General features: G+C 33.7%; 2 protein-coding genes across 6 annotated transcripts in view; both read left to right on the forward strand.

Moving 5' to 3' along the window:
* Positions 1 to 27,477, forward strand: part of Hr3 (nuclear hormone receptor 3 ROR-beta) — a 96,904-nt gene that overhangs the window by 39,311 nt on the left and 30,116 nt on the right. Inside the window, exon 1 of one of the 5 annotated variants that reach the window (XM_073988903.1) lies at positions 10,236 to 10,459. The exons of the other annotated variants lie outside the window; for them this stretch is intronic. Coding sequence (XP_073845004.1) covers positions 10,333 to 10,459 — 127 coding nt within the window. The 5' untranslated portion in view covers positions 10,236 to 10,332. Of the gene's footprint in view, positions 1 to 10,235; positions 10,460 to 27,477 lie in introns of those variants that run through there. 5 annotated transcript variants of the gene reach the window in all.
* Positions 8,402 to 9,982, forward strand: LOC141404997 (uncharacterized). The gene has a single exon (XM_073988905.1). It carries the CDS (start codon positions 8,550 to 8,552, stop codon positions 8,982 to 8,984), a length of 435 nt encoding a protein of 144 aa, XP_073845006.1. The 5' UTR covers positions 8,402 to 8,549; the 3' UTR covers positions 8,985 to 9,982.

Below are 27,477 nucleotides of genomic sequence, written 5' to 3' on the forward strand. Positions count from 1 at the left end.
CAACGACAGTTACGATCTTTTATTTAAGAATCGATGGCGATCATTGAACTTTGTCTACTCGAAATTTTTACTAGGCCGACTATTTACAAACTTTGATAACAATATTTAAGAAATAAAAATAATGTGAGTCAACACAAGAGTCATAAAATATCTTTCTAGAAATTATAAGACCAAAAGCAGGTTTGATATCTCGGTTGAGGGCTGACTTAGTCCCTGTTATAATAATTCGATTAATTCCTGTCGAAAATTCAAATACAGTCAGAAAAATTAAAAAAAATTTGCAAACCAACCTAATAAATAATAAAGACGACAAAAACAAAATTTAGTCACGGTTCACAATAACTGCAGCTAGAAACAATAATAATCTGACTTAGGGTTTCATCAGAATGTCGGCATACGAAAGGTATAAGGACTGATAAGGAATGTAATAGTCCCTTTAGATTTACGAACTCCGTTTTATTTCAAATGTCAATTCCATACAGTTTACGTCAAATAAAACTCTCTGGCTTTATGACGAGGATTTATTTGACGTATATGCAATGGAATTCACATTTAAGGTTTTGTAAATATAAACGTACTATAATACATAGTCAATATTTCAGTATCTTTGTCGGACCAATATATCTAACGACCGGTCACATAATGACCGAAATTAACTAAAAATTGACCCACGAAGTTGAACAATAATAACAAGACATCTGATTTGTGTATGTCTTTTTTTTTGGATCTAGGCGTTTTAAGGGCCAATTATTCGATATTTGGGGTCATATCAAAAACATGAAAAAAATATGCAAAATATTGTCAATTAAAGTTGGAAAAATCATCAAAAAATCTTCAAAGGGTTCTAAATTAAGATTGTTGGGCATTTAACGTCGACTTTTTAGCAGATTATTATGTTATTGAGTCCTCTTACGACAGTGTGGTGTAGGGTTTAAAAATTTGGTATTGTAATACCATTTTTTTATTATTAAACTATGCAAAAATGTAAAATTTGATAAAATATCAAACGTTTTATGTAAAATTCAATATTTTCTTTTTCTTAATTTGTAGCATTAGGCTGGTTTTAATTCAAAGGGTGCAAATCGATCTCGGATTTTTTTTAGCCGTGGGTGCGGCATTAACCTTTTAGGGTTGTTAGATTTTAAGATTGCCAAAGTTTGAGCACAATTGGAAAATCTCGATTTTTTTTGGATATTTGGCGACTTCGGCGAACCATATCTGTGGTACGATTAAAGCTAATTGCTCGTATTATGCATTTAATTAACGCCCATTCATTGCTGCTGGATCCCTGTAATGTGTCCTTAGGAACACTACTAGCATCATTTTGGCTACAGTAGAAGCTCTCGGAGAGGATCCCGACCAGGGTTTCGGAGTCGGAGTCGAGCAATTTTGCTGGAGTCGGAGTCTGAGTCGAAAAAAAATAACTCGACTCCGACTCCGGGCAAAATTTTTTCAACGCTTTAGAAATATAACATTAAATTTGGAACAAGAACATATTTTTAAAAATCATTATTTATTTTAATAGAAAGGTATAACAAAATATATATGCCAATTATATATTATACTAAGTTAAAGGACAATTCACAGGATATTTACTATCCTCTGAATTGTAGTCTATTCATCCCTATTTTGTTGATCCAATTGATTCGTTAAAGTTTTGCGAACAAAAGTAAAGTTCTATGACAATCGAATTAAGATTGGACCTTTGAATTCTTTCGTCAGAAGTCTTACTGGTCTTCTCACAAAGGTCTATTGGTATTCTCATCTTGTTTTTTATGATAAGTCATCCTCGCCTTCTATTAACGACATTGTGGTCTCTATGGGAAATCTTACTGAATACCCTGTGACTCAAAATGGAAGTTAAGATGACATAACGATTTTTTTGATTGACCCCCATCAATCATTGAGAAAATAGCTTAATATCTCTGTTTTATTGGAAAACCGACAAACTTTCTAACTTTGCTATTTTTCAATGTAAGATTCGGAGAAACAGTATTGATATGTTCGAATGTATTCGAACGAATGTTTCTAATGAATATGTAAGGAAAAACTAACACATTAGCATATATAGTAGGCCAACATATATGAAAAAGTTAAAAATTTGTGCACATTTTATTCATTTTTAGTGGTTTAGGAATTCACTCTCGGAGTCGGATAAGAAATCTAGAAGCTTTATCCGTGAACAGTGGAGAATAAACCGTGAAAAATACACGAAAAAACTTCAAGGAACGAGGCCATTTGCATGCACTGGCATGGAAAACTATTACCAGATATTCCCAAAACAGAGCAAAAAGAACTGGTTGCAGTTCTGGTATCACATGGGGGTAAAGAACAAGTCTTAGGCGTTCCTGAAACTAACAGTAGCTCAGGGGAGAAATAAGACCTAGCAGTGTACGAATGCATAGAATAATGGGGTCTCACCAGCTCGAGCAAATCTTAGGTCGAGAGGTTCTGTACCAGAGTACTGACTTATTAGAAGTAATGTTGAGAGGGAATTTGACTGCAAGTTCAAGTCATTGATAAATCCAAGTTCCATGTAGGCGAGAATGTTTTAAAATTACATCCCAGCTCACTTCCCAAGAACAAGAAGCCGTAGAAGCACCTTGTGTTTACATCGTTTGAGTCTGGTTTAACGCCCCCAGAACGTTTTTTTATTTTATTTATTTATATATTTGTTTATTTATTTATTATTTATTTGATATCCCATGTTAATGTTTGTAAAGGAGTTTAATACAAAAAATAGTGAAAACGATATTCAGAAATATTTTTTTAGGTCCAAACTGCATTGAAGATTTATTGAAATACGAAAGGTATTCACAAACAAATATCCGACCCGAAGGAAATTACAAAATAATAAATCATATGTGGTATCTCAGTCCTGAACTTGTTGGCCTGGCATTGTTTGATCTGATAGTACAAACAACCGTAAAGAGTCAACTGCGACTAAAATCTTAACAAAGCAAGCAGAAGAAGACGAAAATTTCTCCAGAAATATTCAAACCAACCTAACAAAAGAACAAAGCCATACAATGAATAGACAAATATCCATCTTTGTAATAACAAAATTGCATTTGAAAGAGGAAAGTTTGATGATAGCGAAGCCATTCCACAGCCGATATGTCTGATGAGCCTCTACCAAAGGCTAAACATGTCACATAGTGGTGGTTGTGTGGGTTTGAATTTTCGGCTTTCCTTATTCACTTGCGAAAATCATCAGTCATTAAGCTCGACTCCAACGAGAAATTAATTAAATTTAATATTAAAAAATCTTCGCCCTACTAGACAAACATTTAAAAAAAAAAGAAAAAGACATTTGTTTTCATTCCCAAAAATTGATAATATAGGAAGAAAAATGTTTTTTTTTGTATACTCCATGTTTCCCTAAGGCGTTTTTCGGGACATTGGCTTTATTATCTCGAATTCAGTAAAATGTACGTATTTTTTTGTTAAGCAAGAGATATTAAGAACAGAATGACCTTTAATTTAATGCTAATACGGGTGAATAACTTTAACCACTCCAGAGATATGGGTCGCTGAAATCGCCAAATAGCCGAAAAATCGAGAATTTCAAAACATCGAGGCCCCAGTGCCACGTGTTAACATATTTCTATTGTGCTCAAACTTTGACAATCTTAACATCTTAATATCAAACTAAACACTTTAGTGGGAGCCGCATAAAAAAATCCATCATCAAGTTTTTCCTTTTAAGTTAAAACCAGTATAATACAACAAATTTATGCAAAAATAATATTGAATTGTACATAAAATATTCGACAATTTAACAAATTTTATATTTTTGCATAGTTTAATAATAAAGAAATGGTATTACAATATACATTTAACCACACTATTATACCCTACATCACACTGTAGTAAGGGTCTCAAAAACAAAATAATCTGCTAAAAAAATCCACGTTAAACGGCCAACAATCTAAAATTAGAACACTTTTTGATGATTTTTATACCCTCAGCCTTTAGGCTAAGGAGGGTATATACACTTTGATACGATGAAAATGTGCCTCATCGAAATAATGGTTTTAGACCCCAAGTATGTTTGGACGAAATGTGTTTCAGACAATTTGGAGTCGATCTAGCCATGTCCGTCCGTCTGTCTGTCTGTCCTGCTGGCTGGAGCGCACGATAACTCTCGAACGGATGAACCGATTCGGTTCAAATTTTGGCTTTCGTAATATTTTGCCCAAACTTAGTTTAAGTTCGAAGATGAGCTGCATCAGTCCACTCCTTCCGGTACCTCCCCCACAAAAGTTCGAAAATGTTCGGAAAGTTTGTGCGCACGATAACTCTTGAAGAGAGTGACCGATTTGATCCACACTTTGTATAGGGTAAACTTTCTACCAGAGTAATATGAGGTTCCAATATGGTCTCAATAGGTCCACTCCTTCGGGTACCTCTCACAAAAAAATTCGGAAAAGTTCAGTTAAGGGCCATCTCTCGAATCGCTTTGATTTTTGCTTTAGCAACTTGTTGTATTCACTGCCCTCCATATGACGGTACAAGTTTCATCAGGGGCAAGTCCATACTACCTGGGAAAATAGCGTGAAAGTTGCATAAAACCCCTATGACACCGTGTGAGGTGGTTGGAGCGCAAGATAACACTCGAACGGATCTGCCGATTCGGTCCAAAATATGACCTTGTCCAAACATAGTTTAAGTTTGAAGATAAGCCATATCGGTCCACTCCTTCAGGTACCTCCCCCACAAAAGTTCAAAAATGTTCGGAAAAATTGTTCGTACGGTAACTCTTGAAGGGAGTGTCCGAATTGGTCTATACTTTACACATCCTAATATATCTACCAGATATAGATCAGGTTCGAATATGGACTATATGTGTCCACTCCATCCGGTACCTCACACACAAAATTTCGGATAAGTTCACTTTAAGACCTAATATCGAATCACTTTGATTTTTGTCTAAGCAACTTGCATTCGCTGCCTCAAATGGTAAAAGTTTTTTTAGGGGCAAGTCCATACATCTTGAGCAAAAAGCCAGAAGAGTGTAAAAACCCCCTATGGCACCATATGTTGTGGCTGGAGATACACTTCCATAACGGTCAATATCGATCCATTCCTTTTAGTATCTCCTCCGCAAAACTTTTGATCTTTAAAAAGAGATTATTACACAAAAATTAAAATAACTACATGGACATTTTTTTTAAAAGCTAGCGAGATATCAGTGCTAAATTTTTGTGCAAAATCAAGACCATGATTTGAACTGTTTTATTGCTTCATGAACTCAAAAAACTTTTTCGTTGATTTATGTCAAACTCTCAGTATATTAGCTGTAACTTGTTGAGTTTTTGAGATATAAACATGAAAATTTAAAAGAAGATAAAGTAGAAGTCGAAGAAAAAATAGAAATTGCTAACTCAAAAAACACATTTCTTGAGTTATGCCACTCTTTGAGTAAATGAGCGGTACATATGTATACTTATATATCAGTATTGATACAATTAATACAGATATGAAATTCTCTATGGAAAAGTCATTTCCAATTACATATAATCAACTAACTGATTGTACAAATTATCACATTATCGATTGTTTGTTAAAAATGTTATTCTCTGTCAAGCTGTATGTCAATGATACAGAAAAACCAAATTTTGCTTCTGGAGATGACGTTAATTTAATACATCTTTACAGGCAATTAAATTCTTCGTTTATTAATATTCAATTTTATTTTGGTGTTCATAAGTTCAGCGATCAACATAAATAAGGTTTATATTTGTATTTATGGGTTTTTGTGATGTTGGCTGTTGCATCTGCTCGAGAGTTAAAGGGGGAACTATAAATATTTTCTAAAAGTATGAAAATAAACTTCCTTAGTAATTATTTTGCCCGAATTTATTTTTAGGAGATTTGAAATTTCGTACAATTATTTTGATGTTAAACGTTTAATGAACCTTATACATTTAAAATATAATATTAGGTGTTTTCCATGCGCTAACATTTAATTTTTCGTTAATTCATGGGTTTAGTGAATCATGGACTTTTAATAATTATAATAATTATTTATTGATATGATAAACTGGATGTTTGAGATGTCCTTTGTTATTTTTTGTTTGTTTTTGCGATCTAACTCTGATGAAATTCTTGCTACGACCTCATTGATATTTCACTTGTTTTCTTTATGTCCTCTTTGTGGTTTTCCATTTTCCTCTTGAAATTATTTTGGGGTTGTTTTGGTTAGCTTTATCCCCATGCAACATACGTCCTCTAGAGGTTTTCCTGATTTTCTTATTTACCGTTTTCTCAGAGCAAGCTATGGATTTCTTCTCCACGTTCTCTAATGTCAATGAGAGTAACGCGTGCTTCAAAATGGTATGCTCTGTTACTGCCACTGCTGCAGCACGTAGCAAGGGATACGAGCAAATGAAAACAACACTACACAAACAAAAAATTCAACGATGACGTATGCTTGCGTCCATTGTGGGGCAAATACATGAACGATTCATTTATTCGTATAACAGTTTTCCACCACCATGGATCATGCTCCTGGTGTTCCTCATTCTGCTATGCTATGCCCCGGTTCCTCTGTCGGTATCATAAACACAAGCAACGAAACACAACCATCAGTCAGATGATGATGCGCCAACATCGTCGGCATCGCCAACGTCGTTGTCATGCCGCACTAAACCATGCCGCATTTATTTATATTTTATAATGTAAGTCAGTCGGTACATTGGAATGAATGAATGGTCGGTCGGTCGGTCGAATATGTGTATCTGAGAGTGTTACATACATATCATATGTACATATGTATTTGTGTGAAGGCACAATTTGGATACCGGTATGCATCGTGGAAGCTCCAAATGTGGAATATACATACATACATATGTATGTAGATTAGTATATTCATCACAGTGTTTTGAATTCAAGTCAAAGCACTACGTTTTAATTGGCACAAAGGCGAGTCGATTTCATTCGCCAGAGGCATATCAAGAGCACCAATTTAAAAGCTTAAAGTAAAATATTTCTTGTGCAAACATAGAACGGGCTACGACCCATAAATGCATTTGCTTCACCTTAGCCCGGATTAAATTTCCAAACGCTGGCAACATTTCTTTTTATATTAAACATCGGGTTAGGCTGCAGAAGACTGTTATTACCTTTTTTCCCAACATACGCATATTTCTTAAGTATTTCGAAAGTTCACCCGACTTTTTACCCATATTGGTTCTTGCAACATTTTTAATAATATTTATCCTTAAACTACCACAAACAAGGGCATGTCATGTGAAATAAGGAGTTATATTTTGGCCTCTTAAATAAGTAGTTAAATAAGTGGTCGCGACTTTAAGTAACTACCTTTTAAAGTGCTTATTTAAGTGGCCAAAAAATAACTACTTCTTTTCGCGCGACATGCCATTGTAAAACTAATCGGTTAGTAGGGGGTTTTTAATGAGTATTTTTGGTTGGTATATAGTGGTTCTAGGTGTACGAATACGAATATTTTCCCCAAAATGTATATATGTAAATGATTCGCCCATAGTTAATTTACATGTAATTGTAGTTCATCCTTCTTTTATGTCGCAACACTGTGTGCGATATGTTTTACAATTCAGTAGTGAAAGCAACAACATCAACAAGAAGAACATCAACTAGGAAATAATGACAGAGGCATAAAATGTTGTTAAGCTCAATGGGTCATAGAACTTTTTCATCCATTCTCCACCCATTAAAAAAATAAACACACACACACTAATAGACACGACAAACACAGTAGGTTGTTTCACAGAAGAGGGTGTACAGAGAACATTGATTGCAATGCAGTGCGAGGGTAGGGCAATGATGGGGGTGGGTGAGTGTCTGAAGAAAACTTCATCAACCCCCTTGATTTGTTTCCTATTACAAAGTAAAGATATTGATTTTCTACCAAAAAGTGGGGGCAATAGACAAATACTGAATATTACAACAAAAAAATATTTGAAAAGCATAAACCGTAGATAGTTTTGCTGAAAAATGCTGATTGGTTTCAATGGGGGTTTCAGTCCAAATGCAAAATTTCTTAATTTTTCTTATCTGTTTCTTTCTTATTCTTTTCTTTCTGGCAATTTTTATAGTGGACAATAGCAACTTTTTGGCGTTTAATTTCTGGTGTATTTTTCTTCTTCTGTAAAAAAAACGAAAACTTTTTTTGAAAATCATTTTGAACACACAATGGGCTCTTTGATGAAAATTACTTGTTGTACTGAGTCAAAGACTAACAACAATGCAAAGAATTGTTGGCACTCGAGGCCTTTGAGTCGGATCTGAGACTTAAAACGAAACTGCAACAACAACAACAACAACAACAATATATCACCACTACAACCATCATTCTTCGTCATTAACACTGCCAGTACTAAAAAGAAAGGGTGTTTAACTGTTTCGCGAAGAAGAAAGCAACGTCAACGTTTCTTTTTCTTTTGTTTGTTTGTTTGTGAGAAAGTAAGAGAGAAAGAGAGTGAACAGATACATGCACACACACACGAGAAAGCATAAAAGAAAAGAAACACATTTTTATTTTATTACGTTACGAATTCCACCAAATGTCTTCCGGAATAAATTGTCGTGAAATTTTCGTGTTTTTGGATATTTTGATTTGGAATCAAACAAAGCGGAGAAATCGACAAAACAATAATGATAATAACAACAACAACAGTAGCAGCAAAAATTGTGGTAGCGGTGATACAACAACATCAACAACAGCCAACCTACAACCCAACAAACCAAACTATTTGAATCAAGCAACAGCCAATCGCAGTGGCAAGGCAGACGCCGCAGTGAAAGTGATAAAGTGCAAAAATTCCACACTCAATCATAACAATAAAACTATTACAAAATTAAATGCGAACAACTGTAACAGCAACAATAAAAAACACAACAACAATAACGATCAAAGCAATAACAAGCATCAACAACAGCAACAACACCACTTCAATGATTTGAAAAATCAAATTGAAATCCTCCAAAAATTTAGCTGAAACTTTCTAAAACTTCGGAACTAAATAAAAAATAAAAGGAAAGAAAAATGAAATCAAAGAGAAGAGGAGTGTAACGAAGAATAAAAGGCAATTACCTAAAGAAAAAAAACATAACAAAAAAATGAAACTTTTTTGCAAAACCGTAAATTAACAAAAACAAGTTTTAGTTTTTTTTATACAAAATTAATTTGGACAACACTTCCCACGACGAAGAAATAATTATTGTTGATTATTTTTATTGTAGAAAAAAAAAAACAAAAAAAAAAATAGAAATCCTCAAAAGGCTTTAAATTTAGAAAATTATTAAAGGATTTACTTCTAAGTAACAAAACAAAAAGAAAATATAAGAAAAATCAGAACAAGTGTCTTAATTACAAAAAATAATATAATTAATTATTACAACCTTAAAAAAGAATAAATATTAATTGCAGTACATATATATAAAGTAATAACAAATTAGCATTTTTTAAAAACAAATTATACATAAAATTAAATTAAACCAAAATTGTACCTATCACTAAAAACAAAACAAAAATTAGCTAAATTTTATATACAACAACAAAATATCTATATATAAATAAATAAATAGTGGACTGTGATACTAATATTTCACATCAGATTTAACAGTATAACAAACTAATTTAAAACGCCACAAATCAATTGCAAAAGCTGACTGAATTGGCATTTAACGTAGAGGAAAACCCCAACAACAAAACATACACAAACACAACCTGAGCCTGCCCCATCCTCCTCACCCCCTTTAATGATCTTCATTCGTTCAACCAGCCAAGCAACCAATCAAGTAACACAAGTGCAATGTTAAAAGGCCTTCAAACGGCCCAAAAAGAAATCTAGAAAAAAAAAAAACAAAATCAACAACCAACAAAAAACATCAAATGTTTCATTTAGACCAACAACAATAAATAATAATAATAACAACTTAAATATAATTCAACAATTACCTAGCATTTAGCATTTATTTATAACAAAAACAAACAAAAAAACTTAACGCAAGAATATATACAAAAAAAGAAAACTACATATACAACAAATTCAATTTGTTTTGTTTTTTACAACTTCTTCGTTAATAAATAAGAAAATAATAAAAATGCCTTAATAAAATTTAAAACAACATCAACTACAACTAAAGTTACAAAACGGATAAGCCGCAAAAACGCTTTCATCTAAAAGAAAATTCGGTTTTTACGTGTTTTTTTTTCGTGGAACAACAAACAAAAGAAACAAAAACAAAAAAAAAAACAGCTTCAACAACAAGTGACAAATTAATCCCGTTCGGTTTTTTCGTTTCTTCGTTCAACACCGCGCATCAACACATACAAAAACTATAATGTATACGCAACGTATGTTTGATATGTGGAACAGTGTCACATCCAAACTGGAAGCACACGCAAATACTTTGGGACAAAGTAACGTACAATCACCAGGACAAAATAACTCAAGTGGATCGATAAAAGGTAAACATTTTGACTGACTGACCGACTGAATGTCTGGTTGGTAGGTTGTAGTTTTATACAATGATATTTGTAAGTCTCGAACAATCTTAATTCACCAACAGAATAGTGCTACATATCTCTCCTATGTATGTATGTTTATGCTTATAAATATTCGTCAAGATTTTCATATACAGTTCGACAACTAAGAAGCGTCAATAAATCGATTAAATTAAGATATATCAATAATATATAAAACGCAAAAAAAAAAACGCCAGAAACAACAACAGCAAGAACCCAGAAGTATAGTTTTTGGGTACAATAAAATTTTTGCAAAATTAATAAGAATTTTCTGGCGATTTTTTGCAATTAAGAAAGTTTAGTACTTTTTTGTACAAAGTGGTGTAGAACCTAGACACGTCACAGCATGTAGTCATTAATTGATAGTCGGAAGTGCAAAGGTCCGGAAAAAAAACAATGGCCGGTAAACTTTTTTCGGATAATATGATATATTTTGTCTATTCAAATTATAATTGCTCTCTTCCTTTATGTAGCAGAATCTTCCATTTTTACCGCTTTTTAATCGAAAAGTGTTCCCTTACTTCACAAAGGATACAATTTATATGAGACGAGGTCACAACTTTCAGCGCTCACTATTGCCACATTCACCATTTTAGAAAGCAAAGGAACCGACTAAATTACGGTAAATCTGTTCTTAAACTGATAACTGTATATATCGCGCAGTGAGAAAAGGGAGACTCAAACAAAAGATGCCACTTGGAAAACCCAGAATAGTGAGTGACCCTCCGAACTGAAAGAAGAATCAGCACAGAAATCAACGAGACCAAACAAACACAAAAGAATTAACACTTCTAATCGATAATCAATTTGAAACAAGTGTATCCCTTTAAAAAGGTCAGAAAAATTCTACATAATCGCAAGTATTCATCACCAGTAGCTATCAAGTGGCATCAAAACATACATAGCTCTACTGGGAAATCATAGAGAGACGATTAAGATTTGCTATGGAGAACATTGCATTTCCTCTGGAGAACTGATTGGCGTTATATTTTCTAACGAAACGAAAATGATGTTGCCAAATGGTTATAATCCGCATTTTAGAAGACAATGACAAGGGAGATTTATTTTGATGTTATTATAATTGATATAGAACAGCCAGTTTACTGGAATTCAGGTTTATGGGCCAGCAAAATTCAAACAAATAGGCGATGGCCTATGCTCCGGAGCATAGGGAGACGAACAGAAGCACACTTACACTATAAGCAACATCGTGTGCTTTCGTTCGGTTGAGGTATTTGTTGTTTAACACAATACAAGCACAATGTTTGAGTTGGGACTTGGTCGTTATTCATATGCAACAAAGTTATTGACCCACTAACCCAAAGTCCAGATAGTGATCCCATCAACAATTTAACTTAAGACTTACTAAGATACTTCAAAAATGTGGAAAACACTACTAGAATATGATGCATTAGAATATATGTTACAGTTGATGCTTAGGGAGAGCATACGATATATTAGATCCAACTATTCCAGAAATACAGGATTGTTATGGAGAAATATGAATTTTGCAAATGTGAACATTTTTAAAAAAAATATTACAAGTTTTTATTTTGTTAATATGTGTACGAAGAAAAATTAAAGCGGTATATCCGTTGCATTATTTATGACAATAAAATGGCATGTCATTTCAAATTGTGCAATATTTGTTGTTTTGCGAACATTTAGTTACCTAACTGTACATGTGTGTGTACATTAGGGTTTTGACTTTCTTACTACCTCATATCCCAGTAAAATATTTTGATGAGCTTTTACCTAAGATTACATAAAATCTTAATAAAAAAGCTTACACACAAAAAGCTTTTAAAGTTTTCATTTTTCTGTAGTAAGTCACTGTAAGCTGATATATCACTAATAACAAGCTTTAGGGATACACGGCATAACCAAAATGACATATCTGTTTTGTTTTCACTAATTTAATCATCATATCTTTACATATACATATACCATTTTATATCATATATAACTTTATTCCATATATCATATTAATTGAAAGTACTTTGTGCATGACCCTTTTCAATATGTAAATGGAATAAAGTTATTCTAGTCATTAATGGGCAATAGGTCATTCATTCGTGCAACAGGAAATAGTTTTTTGAGAAAAACATTTTTTCATTTCATAGTATTTTGTGCGGAACCTTTTTAATACTTAAATGGGATGAACCTTATTTTTGGCATTAATAGGCAAAAGTTCATTCATTCCCGCTACTGGAAATCATTTTTGAGAAAAAAGTCATAACCCTAGTGCACATATCAGTATCCGTATCCTGATATTGGCGCAGAGACCTGTAAGTAGTGAACAATGTTGTTTTCTATCTATCAATGTACATAGTATGTACAGTAGGGTTATGACTTTTTGTCCTTTTGTTCACAAACGATTTTCTGTAGCGAGAATGAATGAACTTTTGCCTATTTATGTCTAAAATAACGTTCATTCCAAATTATATATAATATTCCAAATTATATAATTATATATTTAAAAAATACTATGAAATAAAAAATGTTTTTCTCAAAAAATTATTTCTTGTTGCACGAATGAAGGCGCTTTTGCATATTAATGGCTAAAATAACTTTAATTCCGTTAAAAAATTAAAAAAGTCACGCACCAACCACTTTTAATTTATATAATATATTAAATAAAGTTATATATAATATAAAATTTGATTGTTTTTAAGTCTGGAGTATTACCCCAATGGCTTAAATTTCATCATTACTTTCAAAACGAACTGACAGTGTTGCAAAATTTTACTGATCGCTACCAATATCATGATTTCATCCCGCGAAGGGAATTATCAATTAGCTTTTTGAAATGATGCCTTTTTTTAGCGAAAACTCGAACTCTTTAAGTGTCTAGTATTCTCAAATAAATGAATCACACTCACTTTTCGGCTTTGACAAAGAACATCAGAACAAAATATTTACAAACAACTATCAGCACGTATCAACTAAGAACTCATCGAGTTCTGTAAGTTGAAAAGAACATAACCACAGTCGCCTGTGAGTGATTGTTGTTGGAATTTATTTCAAATTTACCTGCGCGTGCCATCCGCTGTTTTTTGTTTGTTTTGGTTGAAGAGACTAAGAGTTGTTTTCATGTTTGGTTCGTAATTTGCCGGAACATATCCCTAAAAAATTAGAATACGAACCAAAAATGTAATTTGGAAAATTCCCCATAAAAGTTATTTCCACTATCCGATCATTTTCCAACATTATTGGTATCTTCCTTGACCTTACCTCGTGGACTGCCAACTGCCAACTCTAGCGTGGTTACGGTTACACTAAACACAATTAAAACTGTGGGATCCCTGTATATACTAGGCTGTAACGCTGTTATCTGACCACGTACATCAACATATTTAGCATCTATGGAAAGGGCGAGAGACCGTCTTCCACAAATAGCTCACGTGATATAGTCATTATACTAAATTTTTTACCAATTTTCACACAAAAGTTTAGGTCCATTTAACCCCCTAAATACTATCTGATCATCATGTTGAATTGCAAGCTTTGTCTCCGTCATAAACTGAAACTTCTTATAAAATTTCGCGTCGATCATACTACCATTGCGACCTACAGAGCCGCTACAAAATTGGACAAAAATGTTTTGGTCCATTTCACCCCCTAAATATTTCACGATTATCGCCAACAACCTGTGCATGCAATTTTTAATGGACGGACGGACACACATCTCAAAATCGCTTTATCTCATCGAGATATGAATTTTGGTATACCAAAGGGGGGGCCTTCGAGGATTATTTCTCGGTGTTACATGAATTTTCGGAAAAACAAACTTATAATACCCTTTCCGCATTGTGGTGTAGGGCAGCATCAGGCGATTAGGCACCCGTGTGCGCTCATTTAACGTTGCTCTCTCCACACACACAATTCAACCTATTGAAAAAGCATGCACTCACACAATGACACCGCGTAAAGTATGCAATAGAAAAGTATGGTGCCTGACGCTGGTGTAGGGTATAATACTATATACATTTAATGATGATAATAGTAAGAAACAAACAGTTATGTCATGTTGGTTATAACCTGTGGTCCTAAAGCTTGTTTTCTATATACATATCTGCTAACAATGACTTCAAAAAATTGTCCACAGTGCTGATAAAAAAATTTAAAATCATTTTTGCGTTAGGTTTTTTTTTTATCGAATTACGTTATAATTAAGATTTTATGTAATCTTAGGTAAAAACTTATCAAAGAGCTGCGAGGTTGCAAAAAAGTCATAACCCTAATGTACATACATCTACATATCTTAATTTCCTCGTATGAATTGTCCATTCATTGCGTACTTTGGTATAAAAATTACATTTGTCCCATCATTCACTTCGCAAACATCCCTTCTCTACAGTTGTTTGGTATTTCTTTTGACCATTTAGAGTTTTTTCACTGAAAGTACATCTCCCTGCTGCGTTGTAGACATACTGTACTGTCCCTACAAAGCAGTAACATGCTAAGATTCGTAAAAGTACAACAACCAACAGTTACACGCGCGCACACTTTCGAGACATGTGCAAAACTAGTGAAAGTCAGCATGTCTCTTAATACCGGTAGCCCTGATTGAATGAAAGCTTCCTATGTTATGGTCAATATGTGTACTTAAACTGTTTTTAATTGTATTATTAGGAAGCGAACTTTTAACGTTCCATTGAGAGGCAAATCAGGATTCAAATCTATCCGACATATTTATTGCGTAATTAAGTAGCTGTTGTTTTCCACATTGGTCCAGATTATATCCAAACACAATCTGTCATGTTACAGACAATTCTGTAGAACTAGGTGACTGTGTAAATTCTAAATATCAGTGCACATTTTGTGACATCTTAAGCATCAGTGGTATCCATAAAAACGACGAATTATTGTATTTATGAACAAAGGTAGGAAATTTAAAGGTTTCCAAGCGCCAGGATTAAAAGTAAAGAAACATGTAAAGCACGGTCATTCACACACAAAGGCTATGATATGTAAATTGAAATATAACATTTAGCCTTTATAAAATGTCAGTAATAATTGTCACGTTCAGGCTTTTTTTTAATTCACAGATTGCAGTTATTGACTAGGCTGAGCTTTGCTTTCGCCGACGACGTTCCCTGCCAACTATTATGACATCGGAGATATTCGTTGTTGCTGATGTGAAAACAATTACTTTCTGGGTTTTCAACCAAAATAAATCACCATGAAGGAAGAAACGCAGCGAATGAATGGCACGCATAACAATGGGAAGAGGGAAATGTTGAAAAGCACATTAAAATAGTAAACCAAACACACACACACAGAAAATCAATTAGAAAACAAAATGATTGTGAATTTGGTACAGATCGGAGTAAAGTCAAAACGTAGATATGTTGGCATATCTTCAAATAGACGCGCTTCTGATTATGACAGCGACGAGATCAGTAACAAGGGGAGATAAACGAAATGAAGAGGGAGATATGTGTAGAATATGCGTAGAATGTGTGTGAAGAAAGTGAAAGAAATTGTTTTGTCAAAGAAAAAAATCGAAAAAATTGTGATGTCGTAGATGTGAGTTCGTTTATTCATTTATTTGATGGTACACCAAACTAACATAGTCACTGAGAGTTACGCTCACGCTTTCGAATAAACGAAAGTCGACAAGGGAGCGTGAGAGTTTTACTGCGCTATACTAACAAACATAAATGTATGTAGATGAGGGGTGGGTGGTATGAATAGCAAAAACAACGACAGCGGTAGCAGTCAACGCTACGAATATTAGTGACTATGACGATAAAAAGCACTATTACATCAACATAAAACATTGACGACAACAACAATAGAAACGCGATGGTAACGACAATTATAAAGTACAACAACATTTCACTATCAAAATGCTATTAGTTGGATTGATTGTTTGGCTGGCCCCACACAGCTATACAAAATTATATACACGCTCCTAACTAGTGTGTGTGTGAATGTGTGTTCCATTGTTTGATATGTATTATGCGTAGCTATACAAAAAAAAAAACTAACAAGCTTAAAAACATTTCCATCTATATGTGCGTATAAGCGTGGCGGGGGGACACTATAACAACTAACATGCATATGTACGTACATACTTACATGCATACATTCATACATATATATGTATCTGTATGCGAATGTTTGCTTCAACAACGCTTTGTGAAGCGTTTTCCAAAATAATAATGAAATGAATAAACAACAAAATCGAATAATAAACAGACCAAAAAAAAAAAGAAAGAGGCACTCTCGAAAGAAAGACGTAAAGCATAATGAAAGAAAGACGTCGGGGAGAAGTATTGGCAAACAATCTTTCAAACGACAACAGTTAAGATTACGGCAAGTATGAACGGCACAATCCATACCAGACGCCAACATCGTCCAATGCGTTGGAAACGACCGAGTGGCGAGCGGGGGAATATACGAAAAACATATACTCACGCACGCATAACATTACGTTGCTATGAGTAGTACATTTCTTAAAGCACGCACGCATTAACTCAACAACAACAGCACACCAGCTAACTCTCAGATACGACGTTCTCATACGCCACTATACTCAGCAACATTTCTCATACAACCGACTGACCGACCGAAGAAAACAGCGACACATAGTAAAAGTCTGAAATCAACAAAAAAAAAAATAAAACAAAAAATTATATTTTCGGCGGTCATTCAACCCATGAAAAAAAAGAACAAGAACAAAACACTCACACATCTACTTATAAAAATGATGTGGGTATGACACACAAACAAATGCAGTCGCATCGCAACGCCACTACTATGATACGAAACACTCGCCGCGTTTGCCACAGACGAGCCTCGCTGCTGTCTCATTTAATGAGCCAAAATATGGAACTAAGAGAATAAAAACCCCCCTCATTCCATTTGAGGCGTTAGTTATAGTTTGCTATGAATGAAAATGGGGAGGAATAGGGAGAGGGAACAACCACACCAAAAAAACGAATTCGAACAAAACAAAATTTGTTTGCTGTAATACATTACTTGGACTCCCCCCACATCCTCCCCTTTAGTGACAAGCCCCAAATGCAGACACCGGTAAACTGTCGATACCCATTTTTCCATGGCGAGATAATGTTTCAAAAAAGACAAATTCTTTGATCGAATCAGTTCAATCCAATACTAGCAAACATTTAGCAATCAATTCTGAAGAAATATGTTCGAATGTCGTAGGTTCTTATCCCGAACACAGTCATTTAAGTGAATTGTTGGCAAATACATAATTCAACAGACTCCTTAATATCAGTGCCTCTCAATGAACCAATGACGTAAGCAAAATTGTCGAACATTTCCGCACACTTTTGTCCTGCGAAAATTTTAAAGAAAAATGTCAACCCCATAAGTTTCTAATCAACAAATTACCTTTGTATCCAAATCGGGGTTTGCACCGAGCCACATTGGTCGAAATCACTGATCTAGCGGCGCCAAAAAATCAGCCTATAAAATTGCGAAATATTTTCCATTGTATCGATTACAGACACTCTGCTGACTAAAATTTAGTTTTTACTTTTCTGTTGTTGTAAATACTCTTATTTACTCAGTTCTTGACTATTAAATACAAGAAACTTTACGGCATCAGATTTAAAAAAAGTGTTGCTAAAAAAAAACTAACTAATTGTTAAATAAATTCTTAATAAAGCTAAATAGATTTTATTTTTAATTGATAGCAATGGATGTGAATTAAATTAAAAAAAAAATAGTTGGGGCATGAGGTTATGTAGAAATAATTGTTTTTCTTGTGTTTGTCTTGTCAAATATGTACAAATGTTATGTAATATGGTCAGTACAATTCTTTTTTAACGAGTTAAATTGAATTTCCTAGATTCCGAATAACCACATTTCGGCTGCAACTATTCGCAACTCTTCCTGATAAATTGTTGGTGTCATGCTTAAGTCTTTCATACGCCATTTTTGACTTTTTGAGATGCAGATGCAAAGACGTATAGCAATAAAGACCCGAACAAATGCATTTTCCAAAAACATATGCTAATAGTTCCATATTTTGGTTACAGATGGCTACACAACTCACTGGAATTGATAAGAGCAATGCCAATCGTTTTTGATTCCCATTTCTCGCGGGAGAAAACATTAACGTCGTGTTTTGTGGCTGAAATTTTTTTCTTCACTATTTCTTATTTTTTATTTAATAAAAAAACAAAAGTCAACGCCGTAAAATTTGAGTTTTAATGTTTTTCTTGTCAATATTCCAATGAGTAACAGTTTTCGTTTAACAGAATGTTGCTATGATGTCGTAGCAACAGAGGTTAACTCCACCTACAGTTAATTTTTCACAATTGACTTTTCCTATCTTATAATATTGACATCTTTGGCAGATGGTTTCTAAGGTTTTCCGGTATGCGCTTTCTAAATGTTTGGCAGGTATTCTCCTATCTGCTCTAGTTTCCGAGATATCCACTCTTCCTTAAACTTTTTCAGTTATCAAATTAATATTTTAAAAACTTACAAGTTTAAAAACACATTGTTAAAACCAGAACATTAATTTTCCATTTAGAAGTTTTTAATTTATTGAGGAAAATGTGGAATTTTTTTGTCACTTTGTACCATATGGTGTACAATATTTCACATTTGTGTCATAAGTGTGGATATGGAACAAATCGACAAAAATTCTATATTTAAACAATTCTCTATACCTTTTATATTCCAATACATATTCTTCTATAGTTTTGCAAATATGTACTATTATTAATAATTAAAGTAAAAAATATAAATATTTTCTTTAGTCAGCTCCACACAGTTGTGACGCAAAAATTAAAATGCTTAAGCACTTAAGCATGACACCGACGAAATGCCTGCAAAATGTAGCTTAAATTCTCAAAATACACAATACCGAATATTTATAAACACATTTTACTTATTCTGCATTCAAGACCATCGACAACATTGCAAACTTTTAATAAAAACGAGTCCTACAAAAAATTGTGAAAATCGGATCAGATTTTGATATAGCTGTATAGGGGCTAAAATACCTAAAATCGGCCTATCGGAGCTATATTCCGATCCGATATTCACAATTTTTTATATGATTCATTTTTTAGCCACAACAATGGACTGGATCATAAATACGGCTTTTAGAGAGTTTTTGTGAAAATGCACCTTTAGCCCCATGCAAATTACTGTGGGAACAAAGATTGCCCGGGTTAACGTTGACCGATGGGTGTAAGAGATCCAAAACAATTTTTTTGTGTCAGTATAATGTACAGGTTCCCTTTTGCTACTAGATATGTTAGGTTATTACATTGGTTGACTTCATTAAATTTTGAGTGGTGTTGGAAACTAAGTTCTGCATACATTTTCAAATAAAAATATTGAAATTGCTTTTGTTAAATTGTTACATGAACGTAAACAATGTCAGTTAGGTCTTAAACCATGACATTGGAAGTCAAAATCTGTGTGGTGGACAATTCATTTCGGAGATGAAAGGCCTTGGTGAGTATATTAAGAACCCAAAAGGAAATGTTCGCCATAGGTCAAGTTTTTGAGTTATGGCGTGATGAATTCTTTGATTGTCTCCCTATTATGCTTTAGAAAAAGATCTTTATCAGGTATGTGATGAAAATCGATTTTGATTTCAAAACGAGTCGAAAACGATTGTAGGTGTGATGCATGTACATTTTTCGATCTCGAATTGTTTTCGATATCGGTTTCATATTCCCTTGTGTTCTATGGAAATTTGATCAAAAAAGGGTGTGATGCAATCCGATAATCGTTTGTTTTTCTCGTTTTGAAAACGGTCATATTTTTGTGGTCGATTTATAAACGATGTAATGAATTTCGAGAGATTTTTAGGAGAAAAGGATTGAAATGTAAACTCGTTTAGAGAATAGATAAATTTCGATTTATTTTGCCTACTTTTGGCATATTTTGTTGAGAAAATTGTTGATATTTTGATAAAAAAGCATAGAACAAAAAATGTACTTTTAACATCTGTGTTTTCTCCAAATTGGTGAAGGCACCCGCTTAATATGTTGTTATGCACTGTTTATAGTTCTCATCATGCAATAGCACAAGAATTCCCTCACCAAGCTTCCATATAGGCCCATTTAAATAAGAACACACATTTATCTTATTCTTCAGTAAATTTATTTCGGTTTTTGCTTTCGCCACAACAAAACAATTGTATGCCGCTTTCATCACAAAGACGTATAGCAATAAAGACCCGAACAAATGCATTTTCCAAAAACATATGCTAATAGTTCCAAATTTTGGTTTCAGATGGCTACACAACTAACTGGAATTGATAACAGCAATGCCAATCGTTTTTGCTTCCCATTTCTCGTGGCAGAAAACATTAACGTCGTGTTTTGAGGCTAAAATTTGTTTCTTCGCTATTTTTTATTTTTTATTTAATAAAAAAACAAAATTCAACGCCGTAAAATTTGAGTTTTAATGTTTTTCTTGTCAATATTCCAATGAGTAACAGTTTTCGTTTAACAGAATGTTGTTATGATATCGTAGCAACAGAGGTTAACTCCCTCTACAGTTAATTTTTCACAATTGACTTTTCCTATCTTATAATACAAGGTAAATTTATAGAAGGTATGTGCATGAATTACAACAACTAACAAATTTACAAAAACAACATTGTTGGTATTGAAAATTAATTGTCAAAGAAAATATTGAATAATAGGGTCGTTCCAAAAATTTTCTCAGGAAAAACATAAATACATTTTGAAAATCCTCCAAAATAGAACAAATTTGAATGACAATGTAAATATAAAGCATCCAGAACTGTCGTAGATCATTTTTATTACACGTTTAGGAAGAAAAACAGTATTTTGTGGTAGCAAATTTCGAAGTGTGAAATTCCATGAGTAGACCCTATTACATTTTGAAAACTAAACAAAGACATAAAGTAATAAAGACCTGACAAAATGCATGCAACAAAAAAATGTTTACGATACTTTGTATAGAAACATTACCCTTAACAGGTTGCAGTTAATTCAAAATCGCAACCAAGGAGGAACATTTCATGTAATGGTATCAGAAACGAAATTTATGAATTCAAGGATCTATTCAAGAATAATTCTATGTCAATTGGATCGGTAAATTCCGGCAAATACGTAAAAATGTATAAAAGAAAAAAATGTTATATCACCATATCGTAACATAACATTATGTTAAATTCAAAAGCCATTCACTGAAGAATGATTGCACAAGAAATGTCTTATCTTGTTGTATTTATGTCTTTGAACTAAATTTACAAAAAAAAGTAAGAACACAGCTGATTGTCACTTCTACCTTCTATAAATGTACCTTGTTATAATATTGACATCTTTGTTCATCTGAGGATTTGGGGTCACTAGTCTGTTTTTTGTTTGAGGGAGTTTAATGAAATTGAAACAACGTGGAATTGAAATTCGATGCGGTTTCCGTCACATCTAAATACGATTCACTCGTTTTGGGCAAATCGTTTTTATCCCAAATCGATTCGGAATTCATCACATACCTGTATATCTGTGTTTTAAATTTATTGTATCTCCTTTTTGAGATGATATATCTTCAGTTGAATTGAATTGGGATTCTTTTTGTAGAACATTTCGTCCTTGTAACTCAATTCCTTGCATGTCCTTTTCTTCTTGAACCGTGATGGACAGGTGCAGCAGAAAATAACGAACCCAACCGTTGTATGGGTAAATTGTCGCTTTGATTATTTTTTGTCAATTTGCATAAACATCAATCACCGAATAATTAAAAACAGATGATTGAAGGAAGAAGAGTTGCAAGTGTTTGCAAGAAGAAATTTGTCCAGCAAGAATTTGAAAACTCTCAGTAAAAGTACTGTCAATATGTATCTCTCGATTCGCTCTCTTTTGTTGACTTTTTGTGTTAACGGACGACTTCCAGCAACAATTTGTACAAATTGTTCCAAATTTTAAATTAACCAGACAAACCTATTATGTGTGTCTGGTTACTGAAAACAAAGATGAAAATAAATAAGTTAGGAAAAGTCAATTGTGATATCATAACAACATAGTGTTAAGTAGAGGATGTACGAAAACTGTTATTCTGAAATGCATTGTAACCAAAGACGTATAGTAGTAAAGACTAGAAGAAATGCATTTTCCAAAAACATGTGATAATATAGGGTGTTTTTTTAAGCCCGATAGAACTTGAAATTGAAAAATTAAATTGTAATCAAAATTGTTTTTTTATTCGAAAGATCAATACGTGACATTAACATTTGAAAATGATTTCGGGCATATGGGCACCGCGGCTGTTCTTGACGAAGTGCATCCTGGACGTCCCATTTTTGGCCACTTTTTCGAGCACTGCTGGCCGTATGTCACGAATAACACGAACAATGGTGGCCTCCAAGGCATCAATTGTTGCTGGTTTATCAGCATAAACCAGTGACTTCACGTAGCCCCACAGGAAATAATCGAGAGGTGTCAAATCGCATGACCTTGGAGGCCAATTGACAGGCCCACTTCTCGAAATCAACTTATCGCCAAATTTTGATTTCAATAAGTCGATGGTTGCGTTCGCCGTATGGCACGTAGCGCCATCCTGTTGAAACCACATCTCCTCCGGATCAATGTCATCCATATTTTCAAACAAAAAAATCATTGATCATGGTGCGGTAACGATCTCCATTGACCGTAACGCGAGCTCCGGCCTCATTTTTGAAGAAGTAAGGTCCGATGATGCCACCAGCGTGAAAACCGCACCATACGGTGCATTTTTCTGGATGTAATGGAGTCTGTAGGGTCTCTTGTGGATTGGTCTCACTCCATATGCGGCAATTTTGCTTATTAACAAACCCGTTAAGCCAAAAATGCGCCTCATCGCTGAACACAATTTTGCGATAAAACAACGGGTCGAATCGACGACTGATTTTCAAAGTAAATTTGGATAATTTCGTAGCGTTGTTCAAGCGTGAGTCTATTCATGATGATTTGTCAGAGTATACTGAAACAAATAAAAAAAGGTTTCATCAAAATTTAATTTTTTGTGTTACTTTTTACAATTTAAAGTTCTATCTACCTTAAAAAACACCCTTTAGTTCCACATTTTGGTTACAGATGGCTAAACAACTTACTGGAATTGATAACAGCAATGTTAATCGCTTTTGATTCCCATTTATCCGCACAGAAAACATAAACGTTGTGTTTTGTGGCTAAAATTGTTTTCTTTTCTTTTTTATTGTTTATTCAATGAAAAAATCAAAAGCGAATGCCTTCAAACTTGAGTTTTAATAATTTTCTTGTCAATATTCCAATGACACGGTGCTCTTGAAATAATTTTAAATGGAAGGTGCTTACACCTTGGAAGTGTTTGCGGATTCTGAAACTACAATGTTCACAGATGAGAAAAATCAAAAAACAAAAAAATCGCCGGAGCGCTTTTTAAATAAATCTCGATTTAAGTTGACTTTTTTAGGGGTTGTTTAGGTTTTCACGATTTTGCTTAAAAACAGCAAGCCCTATCAAAATGGGACTAAAGAAAATGTTATAGCTATGTAAATTCCCTTTCTACCATTTTTGAGATATAGAAGTTCGAATTGGGACAATGCACTGACTGTATCGCCCCCTTATAAAAAAATGTCATGAAGGGTGCGCCTTAACTGACTTTTGATGAAAACCGCTTACACAGGGAAAGCTTTTGTGAATTCTGAAACAGCAGTGTTCATAGATGAGAAAAATCCAAAAACAAGAAAAAATCGCTGCAGGGATTTTTAAATAAATCGCGGTCAAAATTCACATTTTTATGTGTTTTTTAGGTTTTCACGATTTTGCTTGGAAACCGCAAGTCCAATCGAAATGGAGCTAAAGAAAATGTTGTAGCTGTGAAAATTCTCTAGAGGATTGACGTTTATCATTTGTTCCCAGCCTAACCAATTTTTGAGATAAATAAGCTCAGTTTACATTTTTAGGTTTCTTTGTCAGGGTTTCGCGATTTTGCTTGAATACGGTAAGTCTTATCGATATGGGACCTGAGAAAATCTTAAAGCTGTGAAAATTCCCTACAAGACTGGCTTAAGTAACCTATCCTAAGTTGTAACATTTTGTTAGATATATACGTTTAAGTTGGGAATCTGCAGTCATGACATTGTTTTATAAAGGGGCGATACAGAATTGAATTTAATTTTAATTATCCCAATTTTAACTTCTATATCTCAAAAACGGTAAAACCGACGAGAACACCATAAAGGTCAATCTTGTAGAGAATTTTCATAGCTACAACATTATCTTTAGTCCCATTTTGATAGGACTTGCGGTTTTCTAAGCAAACTCGTGAAAACCTAAACAACCCCTAAAAATGTCAACTTAAATCGCGATTTATTTAAAAAGCGCTCCGGCGATTTTTTTTGTTTTTTGATTTTTCTCTTCTATAGACATTGTAGTTTCAGAATCCGCAAAAACTTCCGAGGTGTAAGCACTTTCCATTTAAAATTGTTTCAAGAGCACCGTGATGAGTAACAGTTTTCGTTTAACAGAATGTTGGTATGATATCGTAACAACAGAGGTTAACTCCCTCTACAGTTAATTTTTCACAATTGACTTTTCCTATCTTAGTATGTTGACATCTTTGTTGTAACATAGACTAATAAAAGTATAGACAAAGAAATCCTCTCACCTAAATTCTCTTCAATTATTAAATGAAATGAGTCAGTTAGATATGCACTCAATTTTTAAAATGACAATAACTATACATTTTCAAACTATTTATGCTGGTAAAAGACAACATTTGGGTAGTCTTTGACCAGATGTACATCCTCATATAAACTAATTCAACAAAATCTTTCAATTTACCCCAAAACAAAATGCAATTGAGTGAGATGTCTGCGTACTTTCCGTTAGGGCGACACCTACAAAAAACAAGCACACTACAATTTCTCTGTCTATACTTTTATCAGTATATGATTGTAATATTGACAAGAAACAAATTTAAATTCACATGTGACAGCATTTTTTGTTTGTTTTTATACCCTCAGCATTTATGGTAACGAAGGTATGTATACATATATACACTTTCCTACGCACAAAATGTGTCTCATCGAAATAATGGTTTTAGACCCCAAGTATGTTTGGACGAAATCCGTGCCAGAAAATTTGGAGTTGATTTAGCCATGTCCGTCAGTCTGGCTACAGCGCACGATAACTCCCAAACTCTCAACAGATTTGGTCCAAAAGTTGGCTTTCTTAATATTTGGTCCAAACGTAGTTTAAGTTCGAACATGGGTTATATCGGTCCACGTTTTCCGGTACCTCCCCCACAAAAATTCGAAAATGTTCGGAAATTTGTGTGCGCCATAACTTTTGCAGGGAGTAACAGATTTGGTTCTGTCATTCTGGTCAAAAAGTTATGACCCAATAAAATGACCAGTGGGCGTGATATCTAACGAAAAGATATGACTCCCAAAATAAGATCCACTTCGATAATGGACTATGTCGGTCCATTCTTTGAAGTACCTCCTCCGCAACACTTTTGAACTATAATCCTAATTAACATTTTTGTCGGCAAGCTCAAATGTCCAAAAAGGGCCACAACATTATGAAAAGGCCCTAAATATATTCGATCTGTCCGTAGATGAAAGTTTCAATTCACATAGGCTGATGGTATATCTCTGTCGGAAAATCCGACTAATACTTTTTTACTTGTTTTATTACATAAGAAAACAAATAAATGTAAAGAAACAAATTTTAGCCATAAAACACGACGTATAATATGTCAAATGGGAAACAAAACGATTAACATTGCTGTTATCAATTCCACTAAATTGTTTAGCCATCTATAACCAAAATTCCACACTTTTATCACATGTTTTTGGAAAATGCATTTGTTCCCGTCTTTGTTCTATATGTCTTTGCGGAAAAGTTCATGCTAGAAAAAATGTATCCAGCAAAAACTTTGAGCTAATTTGTATAATTTGTTACAAACTTTTGGGTAACCAGACAAACCTAATGTACAGAAACAGTACCCTTAACAGAAAAACATCATAGTTTGCTGTTAATTTAAAATCGCAATCATGGTGCAAGAAAGAAGGTGATACAATAATACCAACTGATGCCTTCATTTGCTATCAAAACATATTTTTAATCAAAAATAAATAACAAATATTTCGCTTCTGTAAAGAATATCGGTGTACAACTTCTTTATTTAAGCTTTGCGAAGAATATTTTACTTTTGTGGATATTTCGCGCAAAATTTTTTGACAGCAATGGAAGACTACGGCCTGAATTCGCCTCAATTCGCTTTTTGGATCACCTTCTTGAATTCGCCTTGATCGCTATCAAGAAGGAACATTTCATAGATATACATAAATATAATAAGATGGGACTTTTATATTTAACATTATGTTAGGTTACCATATGACTGTAATGTTATGATTTTGTGACATAACATGATATTATATGTAACAGAGTTGAAACTTTTATAGGCAACTTAGACGTTATTTACAATCCTATGTACAGGGACTTGCACTGTATTTCGTTTCTGATACTATTACTTGAAGTTTTTTTCATGCATGTATCATGCACTTTGTCTAGTCTTTATGTCTTTGGTATTACTTAATGTATTTAGGAGCTGGTGTTATACATTTCTCAAGATAGTCTAAATTCGACAATATTAAAAATTTCGATTACTTTAAGAGCAAATTTAATCCAAAGTCAAACTTTGCCCAATATAGATCATTCGATATAACTAGTGACTTTTAGTTGTCCTTCTAATAATTGCAGGTAGTCGAACCTCATGAATCACAAAGCTTAAAGATTTTTTGTGATCAACTGGCAGCCCCATTAGTAAAGCTATTCTGTATATGACCAGAAAGTGTTGCGTAACCCTAATAATGGTGCTCTTGAAACAACTTTAAATGGAAGGTTCTTACACCTGGGAAGTTTTCGCGGATTCTGAAACTACAATGTTCATAGATGAGAAATTTCAAAAAACAAAAAAATCGCCAGAGCGATTTTTAAATAAATAACAATTCAAAT

Source organism: Musca autumnalis, unplaced genomic scaffold (assembly GCF_047663935.1).
Source record: "Musca autumnalis isolate F117 unplaced genomic scaffold, ASM4766393v1 scaffold_5, whole genome shotgun sequence".
Lineage (NCBI taxonomy): Eukaryota > Metazoa > Arthropoda > Insecta > Diptera > Muscidae > Musca > Musca autumnalis.